Here is an 18,785-nt window from a genome sequence, read left to right as displayed (position 1 = left end):
TTAACAACTGAGTTACTAACTTATCAACTACACTGATTCACTTAACAACTGTGGCAAGAAAGGTCATAAAATGGGTCAGAACAACACTAAACAACTCTCGTGCTTAGCAAAGGAAAATTTGGGCTTAATTATGAACGTAAGTTGAGGACTTCCTGTGCACTTCAGGAACACTGAAATGTGTCCATATGTTCCTGTAGGTCTGAAAAGGCTTAGGATTCAGGTCCCGAAAACAAAATTAAAGATATGAAATGGTAAATTATGGAAATCCAGAAAAAATTTTTATTGGTCTGTATCAGAACTAAAGAGGAAGATAGTATACAGCTGGCACTTAATTCCAATAAGAATAGTGTATACCTTTCACAACTACTCAACAAAAAGTTGTAGGAGTTGTCAGTATAGGTAGTCCTCGCTTACAACTGGTTATTTAGTGACATTCAAAGTTACAACAGCATTGAAAACAGTGACTTATGACCATTTTCACAGTTACAACCTTTGCAGCATCCCCATGACCATGTGATCCAAATTCAGATGCTTGGCAACTGACTCACATTTATGATGGTTACACTGTTCTGGTATCATGTGATCACCTCTTGTGACCTACAAACAAGCAAAGTCAATGCCAGATTCAGTTAACAACCGTGTAACTAACTTAACGACTGCAGTGATTCACTTAACAACTGTGGCAAGAAAGGTCATAAAGTGGGGCAACATTCACTTAATAAATGTCTCACTTAATATAAACTTTGGGCTCAATTTTGGTCGTAAGTCAAAGACTACCTGTACGAGATGGATATTTGAAGAAGTGTGCTTTTCTGGAAGTAGTTACAGAAGTAAAACTCCTTTCTAATCAAAGAGCAGAAAATACCCCACTATTACACATCTTCAAGGGAGTAATTGCTAAATTACATAATAAGGAACTTTTTATATTTTTACTTCTAGCAGCTAATTAATAATTGCTCAACACTGGAAGTTCCTTGATGATTTAATGGCTGTGAAATGGCATACTAAATATAGCCAATTCTTGTTCTTAAAAAAAGTTACTGATAGAATTTGAATATTAAGTACACAGAAGAATCAACTACATTTTTACTGGATCTGTATAGCTATATATTGTAAAAATTATTAAACCAACGGTTTTGATTTTGTGTGAATCCTGCAATTTATGGAAACCATGAATTAATTCTGATTTAAACTTTTACAAAATGTACATTTTTTTCTAAATACAAATAAATTCAGAAGCCATCTCAGGTGGGCTGGTAACTGAATAGCTTATTAAAGGTACAGAAAAGGGATTTTTAATACACACGCTCTCCTTAGCCCATCAGGCTGAGGAGGACTTGCAAGTTTTGGATATACACAAAAATTCACAGGAAACGGTGAAACGAAGAAAGTGGTTCACATAAAAGCAGCCACTTTTGAGGATTTCAAAGGTTTATGTCTGAATAGTTTTAATCAGGCTATGTTATGGAAATTTTAGAACTTGGTGGCTTTTTTTGCTACTGTGACTTTAAGAAGTAAATCACTTTTTCATTTTCCCTCATTTTGATCATGACCCCTTTGGACTTAGAAAAGGACACTTCCAGCTTCACTGGTTCTTCATTCTTATTCTTTCTGCCTGTAAATTCTCTTCTCTGCTGTTCCATTTTATTCCAAGGCATCTTCAGCATTGCTAAGTCTTTCCTCCATCAGTGAAAAGATAAAGCTGGAGCTCAGTGAGGATTAAATTCACCTGATCTCAGGTGTACATTGTTCGAAACTCTCCATGTTTATCCTCCACTTTTCTTAAGCGTCTATATCTAAATACATCCTCTTAACTGCTGTTACAGCTCCACCTCATAGCCAGGACGTTGTGTACCATTATTGTATAATTTCTTCTTCCTTGTTTGCATTGTCCTGAAGAAGTCCTGCACATTTTACTCTGCTAGTCGTTGCCAACTACACGGGGCGGTGCTCGAGTCTGTTTTAAGGCCACTGGGCCTGTGCTGTCCAAAGACATTTCTACAGTCATGTAACCAGCATGATGTCACAGAGCGCAGTTATAGTGATACCTATTTATCGACTTGCATTTGCTTGCTTTCGAGCTGCTGAGTTGGCAGGATTGGAGTGAGGGCAGGACTTCACCCTGCTACATGGAGATCAGGTCCTGAGCTGGGCTGCCGGATTTCCAGACGTCAAGCCCAGCATTTTAACCACTGAGCCACCAATCTTATTGTCTTGAAAGCTTACTTATATACAAGAAATGTATTTAAAGGTCCTGTCAGAAAGGAATGGAGGGGTGGCAAGATAGAGAGGAACTGCCTTTTGTCTTCCCTGCAAGGCAGTTGACTTTCTTATAGCAGCTTGGCCCACTTAGAAGAAGAGGAGGACCAGCAGCAAAGGAGTTGGACAGAGACGATGGGTGGACTCTTGGAAGACCTGAAAAATCAGGTTAGGGACAGATTGTCACGGAGAAAGCCTGACTAAAAATTGACATTGATCTCATGACCCATAATCAATCAATAGGGGGCATGATGAGTCAGTGATTTAAAATGCTGAGTTTGTCAGCTGGAAAGCTGACAGCTCAGGTTTGAGACCCAAGTACCATGTGACAGGGTGAGCTCCCATTCCTTGCTCCAGCTCCTGCCCACCTAGCAGTTTGAAAGCATGCAAATGCAAGTAGTTAAATAGGTACTACTGGTGGGAAGGTAACGGCATTCTGTGTGCCTCGGCATATAGTCATGCCAGCCACATGACCTTGGAAGTGTCTTCGGACAATGCTGGCTAAGAAACGATGATGAGCACCATCCCCTAGAGTTGAAATCGACTGGATGAGGGATCAATAATCAGTCTGAATGAATTAACACAAATGAAATCCCTAGATGAGCAAGACAGCTCATCACACTATTGCTTAGTATTCCTGTCCCACCTTACATACATCTCCAGGTTCTCAGTTAAGAAAATCTTTTGCAAGATAGTTTGGGGGAAATAGGTTTTCTACCCAGGAAGGCTCAGGGATCAAAATTCCAGATTTGGTGTGTTCGCACTGAGCTATAAGGGCTTCAAGCTAACTACCCACAATCTGCCACAATATTTATTAAAGTGCTGCCTCTAAACCAGGAGAGAATCAATGGCTAAGTAAATAAGAGCACTTGAATAATCAGTGCGAGACTATTTCAAAAAATCAGCAAGTCTCCTGCTTTTGTTTCCCTTCCTAACTATTGTGCTTGGAAGAATAGTTGCTTAGAAAAAACTGTTGGCTTATAAAGAGAACTTCTTAAGTTCACAGAACAAGTCATATTTTGAATTGTATCCCCAACTTAGTTTTTTCTGCAATTTTCTGTATTCCTCTAAGTACAGCTGCGAAACAGAATCCAGAACGAATACTTGTATGTAGATCAAAAGTGCTATGCACATTTGTATCCTTAGAATATGTGTAATTTTAAGCCTGTTTTTCCTAGAAAAACAGCACATTTGAAGCACATTTTTAAAAAATTAAAAGCATAACAAAGCAGTAAAAAATCATTTGTTTGCAAAGATTATTTCTGCAGCCAATGGAACATAGTGATTGGATTAAAAAAACAACAACAAAAAAGCCAAAAGAAAAACAGATTTCTGCAACATCTCCAAGAAGAAAAGATTCCACGATTATAAGATCTACTCAGAACATTTTAAATCTTATATTCCCTAATGGTAGAATTTGTCTCATGTCTGCAGTTTTTCATTATTACAGAAACTTGAAGCCAGCAACCCAAAATTTTGAAGTTCAAAATTTATAGCGAAACTGTAGAGAATGAGTTTTATTTTTTTTGTAAAAAAATTAATATAAAATGCAAAAAAATGCATGTTTGGGGAAAACGTCTCTCATTTATTTGATTTAATACAGAAATGGGGCAGAGCATGCTTTTAAATAAATGGATGCAAAACGGAAAATAGCCCAGTTTCTCCATTATATAAGAACATAAGAAAAATATAAGGGAGGAGGCCAAACATCCATTCGTTTCATAACCTGATTTCTCACAGTGTCAGCCAGAAGGCAGTTCAGATCCTGAGTTTGGTAAATGATGGCTGCTTTTTTTCAAAGGCAGCTGATGCAAAGATACGCTGCATCTACATACAGAGGTTCAGGTTTAGTTCTTCCACTTTCATTTGGGGATCTCTCCTTTCCCTTATTTTTTTCAAAAGCTGGTGGGTCATCCCTAGTTTTCTGTGATTCGATGACACCTCCACCACAACACTTATGATTTTGCCTAGTGTGAATCCAATCCAGGAAAAAAGTTCCAGATGCCCTCAGCAGCTGGTGCACCCCAAGACCCCTTGAAAAATTTTGCATAGCAGATACAATTTTGGATTGCAAAAAGCAGTTGCAGTTTGGTAGCAGCTGCAACCATTTGCAAAAGTTAGTTTTTAGCATTTTGTACTATTTAGGGGTGACCTAAAAAATATGAACAATTCATTCCTACCACGAACGCCGACCTTTCTCATTTATCAGCCAGAAGGCTCAAATCCGGGAAAACCCCACTGACATTTCCACAACATCTGCTCAACAACTTTAACAATGATTCCTAATGGAAAGCGAAATGGGTTTCTGAACGCCCAGACATAGGAAGACATATAAATGACCCCATGAAAAAAAAGTGCCAGGCTTTGAGCTACCATGCCAGCAGTGGACAATTCTGAATAGGATTCGCACCTCACACGGCAACTGCCAGGAGTTTCTGTATAAATGGGACACAGCATCCTCCCCTCCGTGCGACTGCGGGGTCCCACGTCAAACTGGAGCTCATAAGCATGACTGGCTCTAAGCTGAGCATATATATCAGTCCGGTATCGGATTTTTTTTTTCATATAAACAGTGCTGCACCGCAATGATTAGATGGCCTACTATTTGAACATAGAATCTTTTTAACATTTGTATTTTATTGCATTTTTTAATCTGGAGAAATGTTAATATATATTGCAAGCCCATGTAGGATATGCCATTCCCTCATTCACTCCCTCACTCCCTCAATCCATCCAAAGGGGTGACCAAATCTGGCCTGCCCCTACCCCAACACAGGGCCCAGCCATTCCTCTTTGTGATGAAGCCAGCTAGATGGAGCAAGGAGCGGAAAATGAGAAAAACCGACGCTACTCACCCTTACAAAGCTGGCCGGAAACCAGCCCTCTTCATCGTCGATCTGTCCCCACCACCAGTCCTTGTTGGAGGCATCGAGCACCTTGATAACGTCTCCCGCTTTAAACGCCAACTCCCGGTTGGCCATGGTGACGTGATCCCATACTGCCTCGGCACTGACAATCGAACCGCCACTGATCAGCTTGAAAGACAAACACAAGGCCCATTAGCCATGTTCTCCTCCCCCAGGGAGAAAGCCACCTCCTCCCGCCACCCCGATTCAGAGAGGATGAGGAAGCCATGCGCCTTGCACCTAGTGGGAATGCCAGTCCCTTCCTTCTGAAAGAACGTGGGCAGTTTGGACCACCTGGCCAAGGAAGGTCTGTGACCAAATGATGCCATGCAAGTCATTTCAGGGTCTTCTCTTTATAGGATTTTCTCTGCCAGACTAAGATTAATGACCATTCATTTAGAGATGTTCAAAATTACAATGCTTTGAAAAAAAGTGATTTACAACTGATCCTCAGACTTACAACCGTTGCAATATCCCAGGATCCAAATTATGACCTGATAACCGGCATAATTTTCCAACGGTTGCAACATCCTGGAGGTCTGGTGATCAGGACCTGCAACCTTACCAGCCAGCTTCTAACAAGCAAAGTCAATGGGGAAAGTCAGATAAGCTTAACAACTGCATGATTCACTTAACAACTGCAGTGACTTGCTTAACCACGATCGCAAAAACATTGTAAAGTTGGGTGTGTAACAACTGCCCTGCTTGGAAAACCTGGTCCCAGTTGTCAAGGACTACCAATATAGCATTATAGGCTGCAACTGAAGACACGTGCAAAAAGTCACATGTCCAGCCTCTACCCTTACACCCCGAAAGCTATCAAGTCACGGTTCCCGCTGAGCCTTCTCTCTGAGAATCTGACATAATAGATGGAAGAATGTTTTTCGCATCATCTTAAAAAAAAACTGGGCTGGGGTGCGTGGGAGAAAGAGTGCAATAAAGATGAAACATTCCACATAAACCCGGAATACTGAATATCAGATGGGAAAGAAAAAGACGGAGCACAGGACAGAATAATCTAGCTAGTTGGTTGGCTGAAAGCCTCCACAGAATGACTCTGCAATGAGGAGGATATTTAATTAGTTCCTCCATTTCCTACCGTCTTCTAATGCTAACAGTAAGCACTATGAATGTTCCGACAAGACGTAGGAGAAGAACTGGCAGGGGGAGGAGTTAAGTGAGGCAAAAGTGTAGACACAAAAGAACTAAGTCAACCCTCCTTGAATGCCATGGACCTAATCAAGTTCTAGCTGAGAAGGTTCCTCCTGGGCATAGGCTTTAGCAATAAACCAGTAATTTGGAACGTCTGCTTTTGGACCTGGTTGTGGAGTTTTGGTTTTGGTTTTTTTTTCACCTAACATAATTTGACATAATGAACAAATCTTAGCCTTATGAATCTTCACGCTAGTTCAAATCTCATTTCACTTCAAGTTAAGAATTTGTGATTGATGGCTAAGAACATCAGCCATCACTTGTCTGTACTAGAGATCTCTGCCATATCAAGAATGCAAGTGCCATTCAACATCTAAACTGGTGTAGGAAAAATAACCTTCTTGGAAGACCCCTTCCTCACAACCTCTCTTGAACAAGAGAGCAAGAGGCCAAGTGTCAAGCCATCCTCCCCTTAGGATGGTCCATGACAGAATCAAAGCCATCCCATTCATTAATTGTTCTTACTCTCAGGAAATGTCTTCTTAGTTTTAGATTGGATCTCTCCTTGATACGTAGCCATCCATTATTTCTTGTCCTGCCCTCAGGTGTTTGTGAGAGTAGATCAACCCTCTGGTCTCTCTCAGGACAGCTCCTGAAATATTGTAAGGCTGCTACCAAGTCACTCCTCGTCCTTCTTTTCACAAGACTAGACATATCCAATTGCTGCGATTGTTCTTCATATGTTTTCGCCTCCAGTTCCCTAATCATCTTTGTTTCTCTTCTCTCTACTCTTTCTAGTGTCTCAAACGTATTTTTTATATTGTGGTAACCAAAACTGGATGCAGTATTACAAGTGTGGCCTCACCAGTGCAGTATAAAGTGGTACTAACACTTCACGTGGCCTTGATACTAGTCTCTGTGGATATGGAGGGATAGAAAGTTTAAACTACTATAGAGTGTAGCTGGCCCTACTAAACTTTTTAATGCAACTTTTCCAAAAAAAAATTTACACAGGGAAAGAACACTTGGAAGAGCACTGCAAAACAAGAAGCAAAGGATGGAAACTAAGCCAGGAGAGAAGCAACCTAGAACTAAGGGGAAAAAATCCCGGCATTGAGAACAATTAACTAATGGAAGGACCTGCCTTGAGAGGTGGTGGGGGCTCCATCCCTGGAGCCTTTTAGGAAGGGTCTAGACTGCCCCTTGCCTGAAATGGTGTAGGGGCTCCTCCTGGAGCAGGAGTTGCAGTTGTAGCAGGAGTTAGAAGACCTCCAAGGGTCCTTCAAACACTATTATTCTAGGATTCCGTTATTCTTATCAGGCCTTGCCAATCATGGAAAGTGATTCTTCTGAAGCCATTGGTGGGCTCCTTGCCTACCAGTTCCTTTCGACTTTTCCGACTCTTTCTGCCTCTCTGCTGCAGTGTTTCTCCCCGCTCTTTCCTTTAGTGCTGTCAAAAGGAAAAATGTCAGGGAAAGTTCCCATTACTTATTTACAGGCTCCGTTCCCGTGTTCTTTTTCAGGCCTCTCAAGTGGAATTCCACAAGTACCACCCTCAGCAAGATCTATCAGCCGTGACCCTAGAAGCCGCTGATGCCTTTATTGCTTTTTTTTAAAAAGGAGAAAAACCAAAGATTTAAAAGAGTAGTTTAGGCAGGAGGACTTCAAAATAGAGAATTATTGCTGAAGCTTGCTAATGGAGATTGTGTGTAGAACAGTTCCTCTAAATCAGGGGTCTCAAACTCACACCATCACGGCAGCATCATGTGATATATCGGGACTTTTTTCCCCTTCGCTAAACCAGGCGGGGCCAGAACGTGTCGCCTCCCTGGTCAGATGGAAGCATTATTTTTCATTCCAGAATTATTTTGACTCTTTTTAGTTGCACACCTTTGTTAGTTGAAGACCATTGAGGTGGATGGACCAGGTAGAAGAAAGAGTTTTGTCCAAGATACACTCCTGCCTTTTATACGCTCACACCATCATGGATCTAGAGACACTGAATGCACCATTGGGGCACCCAGTTCATGGGTGGCTGTCTTGAGCTCTGTCTTTCACCAGAACCTCCTCACTACTTCACTGCTGGAAGTCACCCAATCACCTCCCTCAAAATCTGGTGGCAAGGGGCCTTATCACCTTCAAGCCAGAAAACCCAGAAACACTCATCTTGGCGGTCCTAAAATTGAGGGACAGTTCAGAAAATGCAAAAGAAAAAAACTAGACTTGACCATATGTGGATGAAGCCTCCACCTACTTCGCCTCCTCATCTTATTCACTGGGTTCCCATCCTCCTGTAAGTATAACTATATTGCCCATAAAGAAGAATTGGATCACTTATCATCCAGCAACTCACTGCAATGTCCTTTTTAAGTGAAGATGCCATGTTAAATATGGGGCTCCTGCTAAACTATGGCTCCCACCAATTGACATGATGCCCAAGAGATGAGGATGCAGCTCCAGAGGTTCCTGGAGGAAACTGATGGCCTTCACTCATCTCAGTGAGCTTTCAGAATAGGATTCAGTACAACTAAACAACCTTCACAAAAGCTTTAAAGATCTAGCTCTTTCGGTAGGCACCAAGCCAGGAGAATCTACTAAAACGTTGAACATCGAGTTTTTCCACGTTGGGATGGTTTTACTGCAGTTGTTTGATTGCTGTGATTAAGGTGGTTGTTCTGTTTTGATCTTTTAACCCTCTGGAAAGCCACCCAAAAATCACTCAGGGAGTGGGAAGCCTTAAAACTAAATAAAAGAATAATAAAATAAGTTAGAAGATTCATAAGATAATAGATGGGGAAACAGACACAGAGGATGCTGGACAGCAGAATGGAATGAGACTTGAACTGAAGCTGAATGAAAGGAGTTTCGGGACAATTCTTCAGGGTGAACCAGATTAGAGCTTCCTTCAAACTTTCCTTGTCAGTGTGGGAAATCATGGAGTGTGTGTGTGTGTGTGTGTCCCTGCATACACAAGCTATGGTTAATACCTAGAAAGAGACCCCCTAAAAGTACAGAGAAGAACAATAAAAAGGATTAGGGCACTGGAGGCTAAAACATATGAAGAATGCCTGCAGGAACTGGGTATGCCTAGTCTGTTGAAAATAAGGACTTTTCACTAGACCAGACATGACAGCAGTGTTCCAATATTTGAGGGGCTGTCATAAAGAAGAGGGGGTCACCCTATTCTCCGTAACACCCGAAGGCAGGATAAGAAGCAACAGAAGGATCAAGGAGAGAGGCAACCTAGAACTGAGGATAAATTTATTGACGGATAGAACAATTAATTAGTGGAACAGCTTGCCTGCAGAAGTTGTGGCTGCTCCATCATTGGAGGTTTTCAAAAAGAGCCAGCTATTTGTCTGCAATAGTAAAGGTGTCCTGCCTGAGCAGGGGGTCAGACTAGAAGACCTCCAAGATCTCTCCCTGTTATTCTGTTACTCTCACCCTGACACCAGCCATGCTGGGTGAGGCTTCTTGTTGCTCTCACGCTCATGTATCTCAAGGGCATCCAACCAGTCAAGGCAAAAAAAAACCCCTTTCATTTGACAAAAAAAAATATATCCATTGATTTCCCCTGCTCCGTTCTGCCCCACTGCCCTTGGCAATCCCACCTCCCTTTCTTCATTTCTGCTTATCTCCCCCATTGCTATTCTAAGACTGCTCTAAGGAGCAATTCAATTGCTTTGGCCTTTTGGAATATATGGGTTATTTTTAATTATTATTTGAAATGATTACAGATTGACCTTCCCTTTTCATTTTCCCCCCTTCCTTCTGTGGCTTGGCAAGCGGCTGTGCCTAGAATAGGACAGAAAAGCAATAATTTAGCAGATATTTTGTCCTGGTCGCTCTCTCTCTCTCTCTCTTTGCTTTGCAGCTCTACCCTATCTTGCCTCCAGCTGCTAAGGGAAAACTTGAGTTGAGAAAGGCATTCGTGCTTAATTACTCAACAGCTTTTTAGATCTTAGGAGATAACGCAAAACAGTTATGTGGGCATCAAAGACAAGGCTCCTTCTAACCCAGTAGGGAAGAGATAATAGAATCTGGTTGGGAGGGATCCATTGGGACCATGGAGTCCATACCCAGTGCAGATATCCAAATTAAAAGCATCCCTGACAGCAGATGACTATCTAAACCAGTGTTGTTCAACCTTGGCAAGTTTCTGTAACAGCATTATTTCATACTCCGTGGTAACTAAATCCCCACACAATTCCTCCTCCTTCTTGGCTTTCAAAGTACCTGAGATACAGGGGCAGTCAACCTCGTGTCCACTTTTATTCCATCCCAATCATGATATTTGAAACTTCTTTCTCAGCAGGCACAACTTAGTTCTACATCCATGTTTCTCAACCTGAGTCCCTTGAAGATGTGTGGACTTCAATTCTCATAATTCCCCAGCCTGCAATGCTGGCTGGAGAATTCTGGGAATTGAAGTCCACCAAACCAAGTTGCCACGGTTGAAAAACACTGGCCTAGCCTTAGCTTGAATACATCCAAGAGGAAGGCCTGCAACTTTGCCAGATCATTACTTCCAACGTTAAGCTACTGTTCCTCAACGTTTTTCCTAACATTAAACCTGGCATTATTCCCCTGAGACATCAGGCCATTGTACCACATTATGCACTCCACAATGGTAGAATATTACTGTAGATTCTGATCTTCTCTGTGTCTGGTCTCCCTTTCTCCCCATTCTATTTAAAAATGCAGGAATTGAATACAAAGGCCTTGAGGACAAAATATATTTTTTCAATGGATTTACTACTTTCCCCACATGTACTTGAAGCTGGCTTATTCTGGCTGGATTAATGCATCCCAGCAAGCCATTCTATTCCTGTTAGCTTTTCAGAATGATCTAAGTTGCTATTCAGCAAGCCACAGTTTAGAATAAAGGACAATCCCAGTCGAGTTTAACTCAATAAACAGTCCTGATGCTAAATGTTTTTCTCCTACAGATTTTATTATGGTTGATCACACAGTCAGACAGAGGTTTAGACTAGATTTGGCGTTTTAATCAACCTATCTAGTCTTTCCGAAGAACCTGGGATTGACGGATTTTGATGTTTCATGGTTATTGTTGTAGGATGTTTTCAATCTCTGTATATTTGTGAGGGGTAAGCATTTTTTTCTCCCAGCAGTTCTACAGCTGCTGGCCTTGGTTGCTTAGCCAACAGTCCTGAGTCTTGTAGCCCATTTGTCACCAGAGGTCTAGAAATTCAAACACCTAGTGCCTCATTGACCAGGGTGACAACCGAGCCAATATGGGTTTCTGTAATTTACATCTCTCCATGTGGTCTATGGTCACACAGTGGTCACACAGTGATTAGAAAGCAGTACTGCAGGGTAACTCACTGCAGAGCACAGATATAAAAACAACGATAAATATGAAAAATATTAAAATTTCAACATTGAATCTTGGACCTTTGGAATGCAAAGGTAATTTGGAATCCCAACCTTTTGTGTAAAATCAATGTGATTAAGAAAATCTGAGGAACACCAAAAATTCTTTTATGCTATCATTCTGTGACCCACAGCAGCCAACATGGAAGCTCCTGGAAGCTCAAGACAAAGGGATACAGAACAGAATAGAGAATAAGAGAGTTGGGAGGGACCTTGGAGGTCTTCTAGTCCAACCTCTGCTGTCTCCAGGTGGCTGTCCAGTCTCTTCTTGAAAACCTCCAATGATGGAGCACCCGCAACCTTTGGAAGCCATGGTTCTATTGATTAATTATTTTCACTCCTGGGAAACGTCTCCTTCGTTCCAGGTTGGATCTGTCTTTGATAAAGCTTTCATCTGCTACTTCTTGTCCTGCTGTCAGCAGCTTTGGGGAATAGGTTGACGCCCCTCTTCTTTGTGTCAGCCCCTCAAATATTGGACTAACAGGATAACAGAAGATGGAAGGTGCTATCATGTCACCACTAGTCCTTCCCTTCATTTGATAATCATCCAATGCCAGAATCAGGCAGTTACGGCTTATTTCCTATGACTCAAAATAACTGTCAAGCATAGTTGCCATTAATTACCCAATTTTCAATTAATTTGTCCAGTTTCCCTTTAGTGCCAGTTGACCTGATGACCACTGCCTTCAACTGGAGACTATTTTAGAGTCTTCATTGGTGATTGTGCACAAAATCAGAAGGAGGACAAAATGAAGGAAACGGCTCACTGAATCCACTTGTAATCCTAAAAATCTAATTATTATTGGCCAGCTCCAGGATGGCAAAGCAATCTTACCTCTCTATCACCTCTTGATATAACTTTTAAGATAAGAGGCGATAGGGTGATTAGGCAAAATATGAAAAAATATATATTCAGGTAATTGCCACCACCACAACTCCCACCCAGACTGAAGAAAACCAGCCTGGGATAGATGATAAAAACAGGAGAAACTCTGTTCAGCTTGGTCCTGCCTTCATCCCCTCCTATTCCTAAATAATTGAATGATCTACATCAGGGGTTCCCAACCTCCCTTCCTCATCCTTGGATCGGCACCAGTCTGCAACATGCCAGCAACTGGGCCACACAAACAAGTGAAGGCCCATCCGTGGAGTGTAGGCAGCACACAAAACCATCCCCCCTTCCTCCATGGAACTGGTCCCTGGTGCCCCAAAGATTGGGGGCCGCTTGGTCTACTGAGAGTCCATTAAAATGAAAAGTTTGGGGAAAAACCTGAATTATGGCTCTATACTTTCATTATTTTGAATCCAGAAGGATTGAGGGAAGATGGTTGAATTCCTTGTAAACAGCAAGATCAGTATATGAATAGCAGAAGGAAAACTTTACAAAGAAATCCTGACCGCAACAGCCATTCTGGTGCACTACACACAATCCAAAAGAGCCATGTGACTTCAAGGTCCAGCCTGTAGTTCTCGGGGTATCTCAAGATTCTACCACCAACTCTCACTTCCAAATCAAGTTGTTTTCAATGAGGGCTAGCAACTTTTTTGCATCCCCTCCCCTTTACTATGTTGCAAACAGGTCATGAAGCTTCTGCAAGGCTTAAGGCACACCTATTTAGGATTTATTTTATTTATTGATTTTATTTTATATTTAGAAACTGCCAATCTCCCTCACCAAGAGAATATTAAAAGCATATAAAAAAAATTTTAAACATAAAAAACCCTGAGTATAAAAGTTTAAAATAAGGCAAGAAAACTTAAAATGTGACATGAAAAGTTAGGGTTGTAGGGCTTTCCTCCAAACAGGTCAGATCAGGACAAGACAAAGGCAGGTGAATGAAACGTTTTGATTTAACGGAATATAAACTCAACTCAAATTGTTTATATGCAACCAAGGCTCCTTTTACTGGATTTCAAGATTGTTATCAGTTTCTATGGGGTTCTGATGGTCTCACCCAAAGCCATTCAAAATGGCGACCTTGACTTTCAAAAGTCTTATTGCTGCTTTGTTATTAACTGAACTTGATCTGCTGGAGTTTACATCCCTCCCTAGAAGATCCAGTGGAATCCTGATAATTTCTGTTAAACCTTGGGGACAGGTGCAATTTCACATTGGCATTGTAATGCTATCTTCCTGAATCTCATTTGAATCTTGTGGTTTTTTGGTTGACTGCTTTTTCTGAAAACCACGTGAAGAACTTCAGCTAAAGAGGGTTCCAAAAAAAAATTTTTTTTTAATCAATAAGCAAACAGGTCTAGGGGAATAAATGAAGCAAACTGTGGGGAAGAGAAAAGGCCCACTGTGAGTCTCATACTGGGGAGGTGAAGGAGACCAACTATGAGGAAAGCAAGCGGGAAGACTCATCTGAAGAAAGGAAATGTACAAACTAAGGAGAATATTTGTAGCACAGGGTTGAAATGAAGAGCCCTTGGTGCTTTCTGAGCTTGGTGGTTTTCTTGCGGATGTTTCATTACCCAAACTAGCACATCTAGCACTGTTGATGTTACCTAGTTTGGATAATGAAACGTCTGCAAGAAAACCACCCAGCCCAGAGAGCACCAAGGGCCCCACAGTTTTTATTCCTTCTTCTTCCCTCCCCTTCTCTTTCTCCTCCATTCCAAGAAGGAAGATGTGCAGCTAAGAAGCACCAGAACTGAGGATTTTGAACCAACAGTGGAAAAACCTCAGAAAGAGTGAGGTTGGAATTGACAGACAAATAGCCCTGACCACAAAGGAGCAGTTACAGGTTGAACCAGAGACCAATTTCAGACAGTGGAAGTGAAAAAAAATGTCAGAGCAATACAAAATAAATGACAAGAATAAGTCATCCCCCAGACAAAGAGAAAAGTAGCCAACATCTCAATTGAAACAGAGATTTTCAAAAGGGCTTTGCGGGTAGTTTGGACTAAAGCCCTTGTAATACCTCACCATTGGCCATGCTGAACTGAGGATGATGGGAATTGAACACCAGACTGATTTCCCTTCTCTAGAGAAGAAAGGAAAATGAGGAGAAAATAGAGTGAGCCTTATGCTGGAAATGAATGTCAACCGATGTGCTTATTGGTCAGAAATGACTAAGATTGGCTGGCAAAGGAGAGGGTAGAGATGGTGAAACTGTTTTAATTAAAGAGAAGAACCCATCTAGTTTTCTATCTGGAAACCACTTCTGGACTTGCTTAAATTTGGAAAAAATGGAATTTTGATTTTAGCCCCCTTTGGATTATGTGGGTTTATTTTGTTTGTTCCTGACAGGGTTTTTTGTCATCCTTCTCATCTTGATCCTTATTTTTGTCTATTGTTTTCTTCTTTCCTGATTTGAATGTTTTTAATCTTGTAGCCGTCCAGAGTTGTCGGCAGCACACCCATTATAATAATAATTGCAATCATAATTAGATATGTTCTGTGAATGTAGATGGAAGGCCTCCAGAGAATTCAAGGTCAGAGAGCTGGACATGATCATGAAATCATCAGTAGTTGAGGGAAAGTTTAGAATTATCTAATTTTCCCTTTGCCTATGGACTTTAGGTTTGTCTACGGGTGGCTAGCTAACCTTGGCAGATATAAAAAAAACCCTATACAGATGGAGATTTGGTTAGTACTCAGATGGGGACCATCAGGTCTCTAAATTATGCTGGGCAGTCACAGTGCACTCCAGAAAAAGACTGTGGCAAAGAATTTTCCCTGATATATGAGGTTCCAGCAGCCAACCTTGGTTTGAAAGACATATGAACGGAGGCTTATCTTAACACATTTATCTCTCCAAAAACTGGAGAGAAAACATGGCATGATAGGCTGGAAAAGAGAGTTATTCACAGGCAGTCTTTGACTTACAACAGTTCGCTTAGTGTCATGCCCCTGTTGGAATCTGGTTCCGAGGGGGAGGTCGAGCAGCTGACAAGGAGTGGGAGTGTGGCTCTTGTGGCTGTGGAAGAAACAGGGGAAGGGCACAGTCCGGCTGGACATTCAGAGGAAGACTCAGGGCCACCCCCTCTTCATCCTAGGGCACGCAGGGAGGAATGGATAAGGGAGCAACATGGGTTACGGGGGAGGAAAGGGCCCTGATCCCCTTCATTAGCTGCAGCCGGAAAAACTGTTTAAAAAGGCAAACTACGCATAGCAAAGTTGCTGGAAGCAAAGCATGCATTATCTTTTTTTGTCGAGGTTTATCTGGGTTCTGGCATCCTCCCAACTGTGTGTGATTCGTTATCTTTTGGATGTCTGCAGTTCCTTATCCTGCCCTGTCTCGTCAATTGCTGCAGCGTGGTTTGTGTTGGTTTTTATTTATAATGTATGTGTACTTTGGGTTCAGAATGGATTTCTTCCCTTTAAAGGCTGTTCTTGGGAGATTTTTTTTCTCCAGCCGATGATAACTGAACATTGGGAGCCAAGTTGGTGGAATTAAAGGGACTTTACCTACTTTTGTGACTTTGCTGCTTTTATGCCATGCCCCGGGTCATCACACTTAGTGACCGTTCAAAGTTACAACGGCACTGAAAAAAGTGACATGATCATTTTTCACACTTACGGCCATTGCAGCATTTCAGTGATCATGTGATTTGCATTCGGATGCTTGACAGTTGACTCGTATTGCCGGGTCCAGGGCTCACACGATCCCCTTTGGCAACCTTTTGACCAGCAAAATCAACGGAGAAACCAGATTCACTTAACAACCGTGTTACTAACTTAACAACTGCAGTGATTCACTTAACAACTGTAGCAAGAAAAGTCGTAACATGGGGCAAAACTCACATAACAAATTTCTCACTTAGCAACATACATTTTGGGCTCAATTGTGGTCGTAAGTTGAGGACTACCTGTATATCATTTCTGATTTTGCCAAATTTCCCAATCCTCAGTTCATGCCATCATATTTTAATCGTCTTACTACAGTGCTGGAAACTCACAACTGCCATTCACCCAAACAATTTTGATTTAGTTTCAGTGGGGAAACCCAGCCCCACTACAAGTGGGCACAGCCCCTAGAGAGCCGTTTTCTAGCATGAAAGCAACCGCATCATTGGCAAAGACCTCTTCCCAGGGAAGCAAAGTGACAATGTCTTTTGTCAGTTTTAATCCATAGTATTGCTTTCCTGCTACAAGGAAATTCTGGACAGTTAGATCATAGAATAATAGGGTTGGAAGGGACCGGGGAGGTCTTCTAGCCCAACGTCCTGTTCATGCAGGAGAGCCTAGGCCATTCCAGACAAATGGCTGTCCAGTCTCTTCTTGAAAATCTCCAGTGATGGAGCACCCACAACTTCTGGAGGCAAACCATTACACTGATTTATTGTTCTGTCAGGAAATTTCCCCTTAATTCAATGTTGCTTCTCTGCCTGCCAGAAGATGGGGTGGAAACCCAGAACTGCAATTTGCAACCTGCAGACCCTGATTCCACTCAGTCAGCATTTTACTCCTGACTTTCATCTCATCTTCCCATAATTTTTTTCATTTTCCAAGCTCAAGTTAGCATCTGACCAGGAGCTTCCTAACTGGCTTAGGACTCTGTGAACCAGCAGGTTCTCGTCTCAATTTGGAAGCACCTGTCAGTCACTATATAGCTGGTTTTCTATGAGGCATTCAGCACCGGAACCAGCTACCGCTACTCCATGAAGTGCTGAGATCCCTTTTGCTGAAGATATTCGAAGAGGTTCAGGGGGGCTTTAGTGAATCCTGTGCATCAGACTAGATGGCATTTAAGGCACCTTCCCACTTTATTATTTTATGACCAAGTGGTTCCCAGTAGTTTAGAAGTGTGTGTGAAAGGAGGAAATGTGTTATTTGCTACTTTTTTCTGGATACTTAATATGCAAAGAACTCATTCTTCCCGATGCAAAAAAAGCAAATATTAGCAACACGCTTGGGTGGGCGATTAATATATTCTATTTTGTGATTCACAAGAAGAAAGGAAAAAAAATGAAGTGAGGAAAGGAGTAGAAGACAGAAGAGCAGGGATTCAGAGTGATTACCTGCTAAATGTGTGCAGCCTTGACTAGCTTTCACAAATAAATGAAGACAAGAATTTTAAGAAGTCTACTCAGGTCATTTTCAACCATTGTTCCACATATTTTTCAAATCCAACTCTTGAATCAGGAGTTGAATTTGAAAAATATGTGGAACTATGGTTGAAAATGACCCAAGTAGACTTCTTAAAATTCTTGTCTTCATTTATTTGTGAAAGCTAGTCAATATATATAAAAGCACAACTATAATGACATGGGAAAATACCCAAACAAAGCTGAATACTATACATACATACATACATACATACATACATACATACATATAATAGTTCATAGTGATGGATGGATGGATGGATGGATGGATGGATGGATGGATAGATAGATAGATAGATAGATAGATAGATAGAGACAGATAAACAGACAGAAGATATAGACACATGAACACATACACACACACATGTATGACATAGTAATCAAATAGTATGTAGAAATAGAAGCAGAGACAGAGAGATGTAAAAATTTGGAATAACCTGGCTTCCAGATGTACTGAACTTCAGCTGCATGGTATTTATCTGAGATTCTACAAGGACATCATATTGGAAAAAGTAATTGCTTTCTTAAAAGGAGCCAACTTTATTGAGAATGTAATTCTTCATGAGGGTTTAATGACTTAAGGACAATACTCCCCTAAATTTTCCTCCTTTCCAATAGACCTTCATGGCAATCCTCCATTTTTGCTTATTTTTATAAAAATAAATGACTCCCTGTTACATTCTAGGTCACCTAAGTATCTCATGGTCATTTTCCTGAGTCTGATGAAGAAGACAAACAATGAATTCAAACTCTGATGCAGGCAAAAGTAAATGTTTTCAACTTGGAAACCCCATTAGTTTGGGGGGCTCTTTTATCACTGAAATTTTGGTTTTGAGAGGACAGAGAGAGCACATCCAGGGGTTTGGTGCTGTCACTAGAGAAGAACCTGAAGACATGGGACAATATCACAGGAGAAGGAAACTGCAACTATGGGGAATTGCAGAGTCCTGAACATTATTGATATCCCATAATCTTGATGGACCACGTACAATGGATAATGGCCAACGATAAAACTATTAA

At 41.4% G+C, this 18,785-nt stretch overlaps 1 protein-coding gene across 7 annotated transcripts in view; it reads right to left on the bottom strand.

Annotated features, from left to right (window-relative positions):
- Window positions 1-18,785, bottom strand: part of ARHGEF9 (Cdc42 guanine nucleotide exchange factor 9) — a 263,763-nt gene that overhangs the window by 96,476 nt on the left and 148,502 nt on the right. For all 7 annotated transcript variants that reach the window (XM_087940852.1, XM_087940853.1, XM_087940854.1 and 4 more), the window contains one exon: window positions 5,115-5,294. In XM_087940852.1, the coding sequence (XP_087796978.1) occupies window positions 5,115-5,294 (180 nt within the window). The remainder of the gene's footprint in view (window positions 1-5,114; window positions 5,295-18,785) is intronic.

This window comes from Pseudonaja textilis, chromosome 12, assembly GCF_049901715.1.
Source record: "Pseudonaja textilis isolate UNSWEBS1 chromosome 12, rPseTex1.2, whole genome shotgun sequence".
In the NCBI taxonomy this organism is placed as follows: domain Eukaryota; kingdom Metazoa; phylum Chordata; class Lepidosauria; order Squamata; family Elapidae; genus Pseudonaja; species Pseudonaja textilis.
The sequence above is the reverse complement of the archived record's forward strand: the minus strand, read 5'-3'. Positions and strand labels throughout refer to the sequence as shown.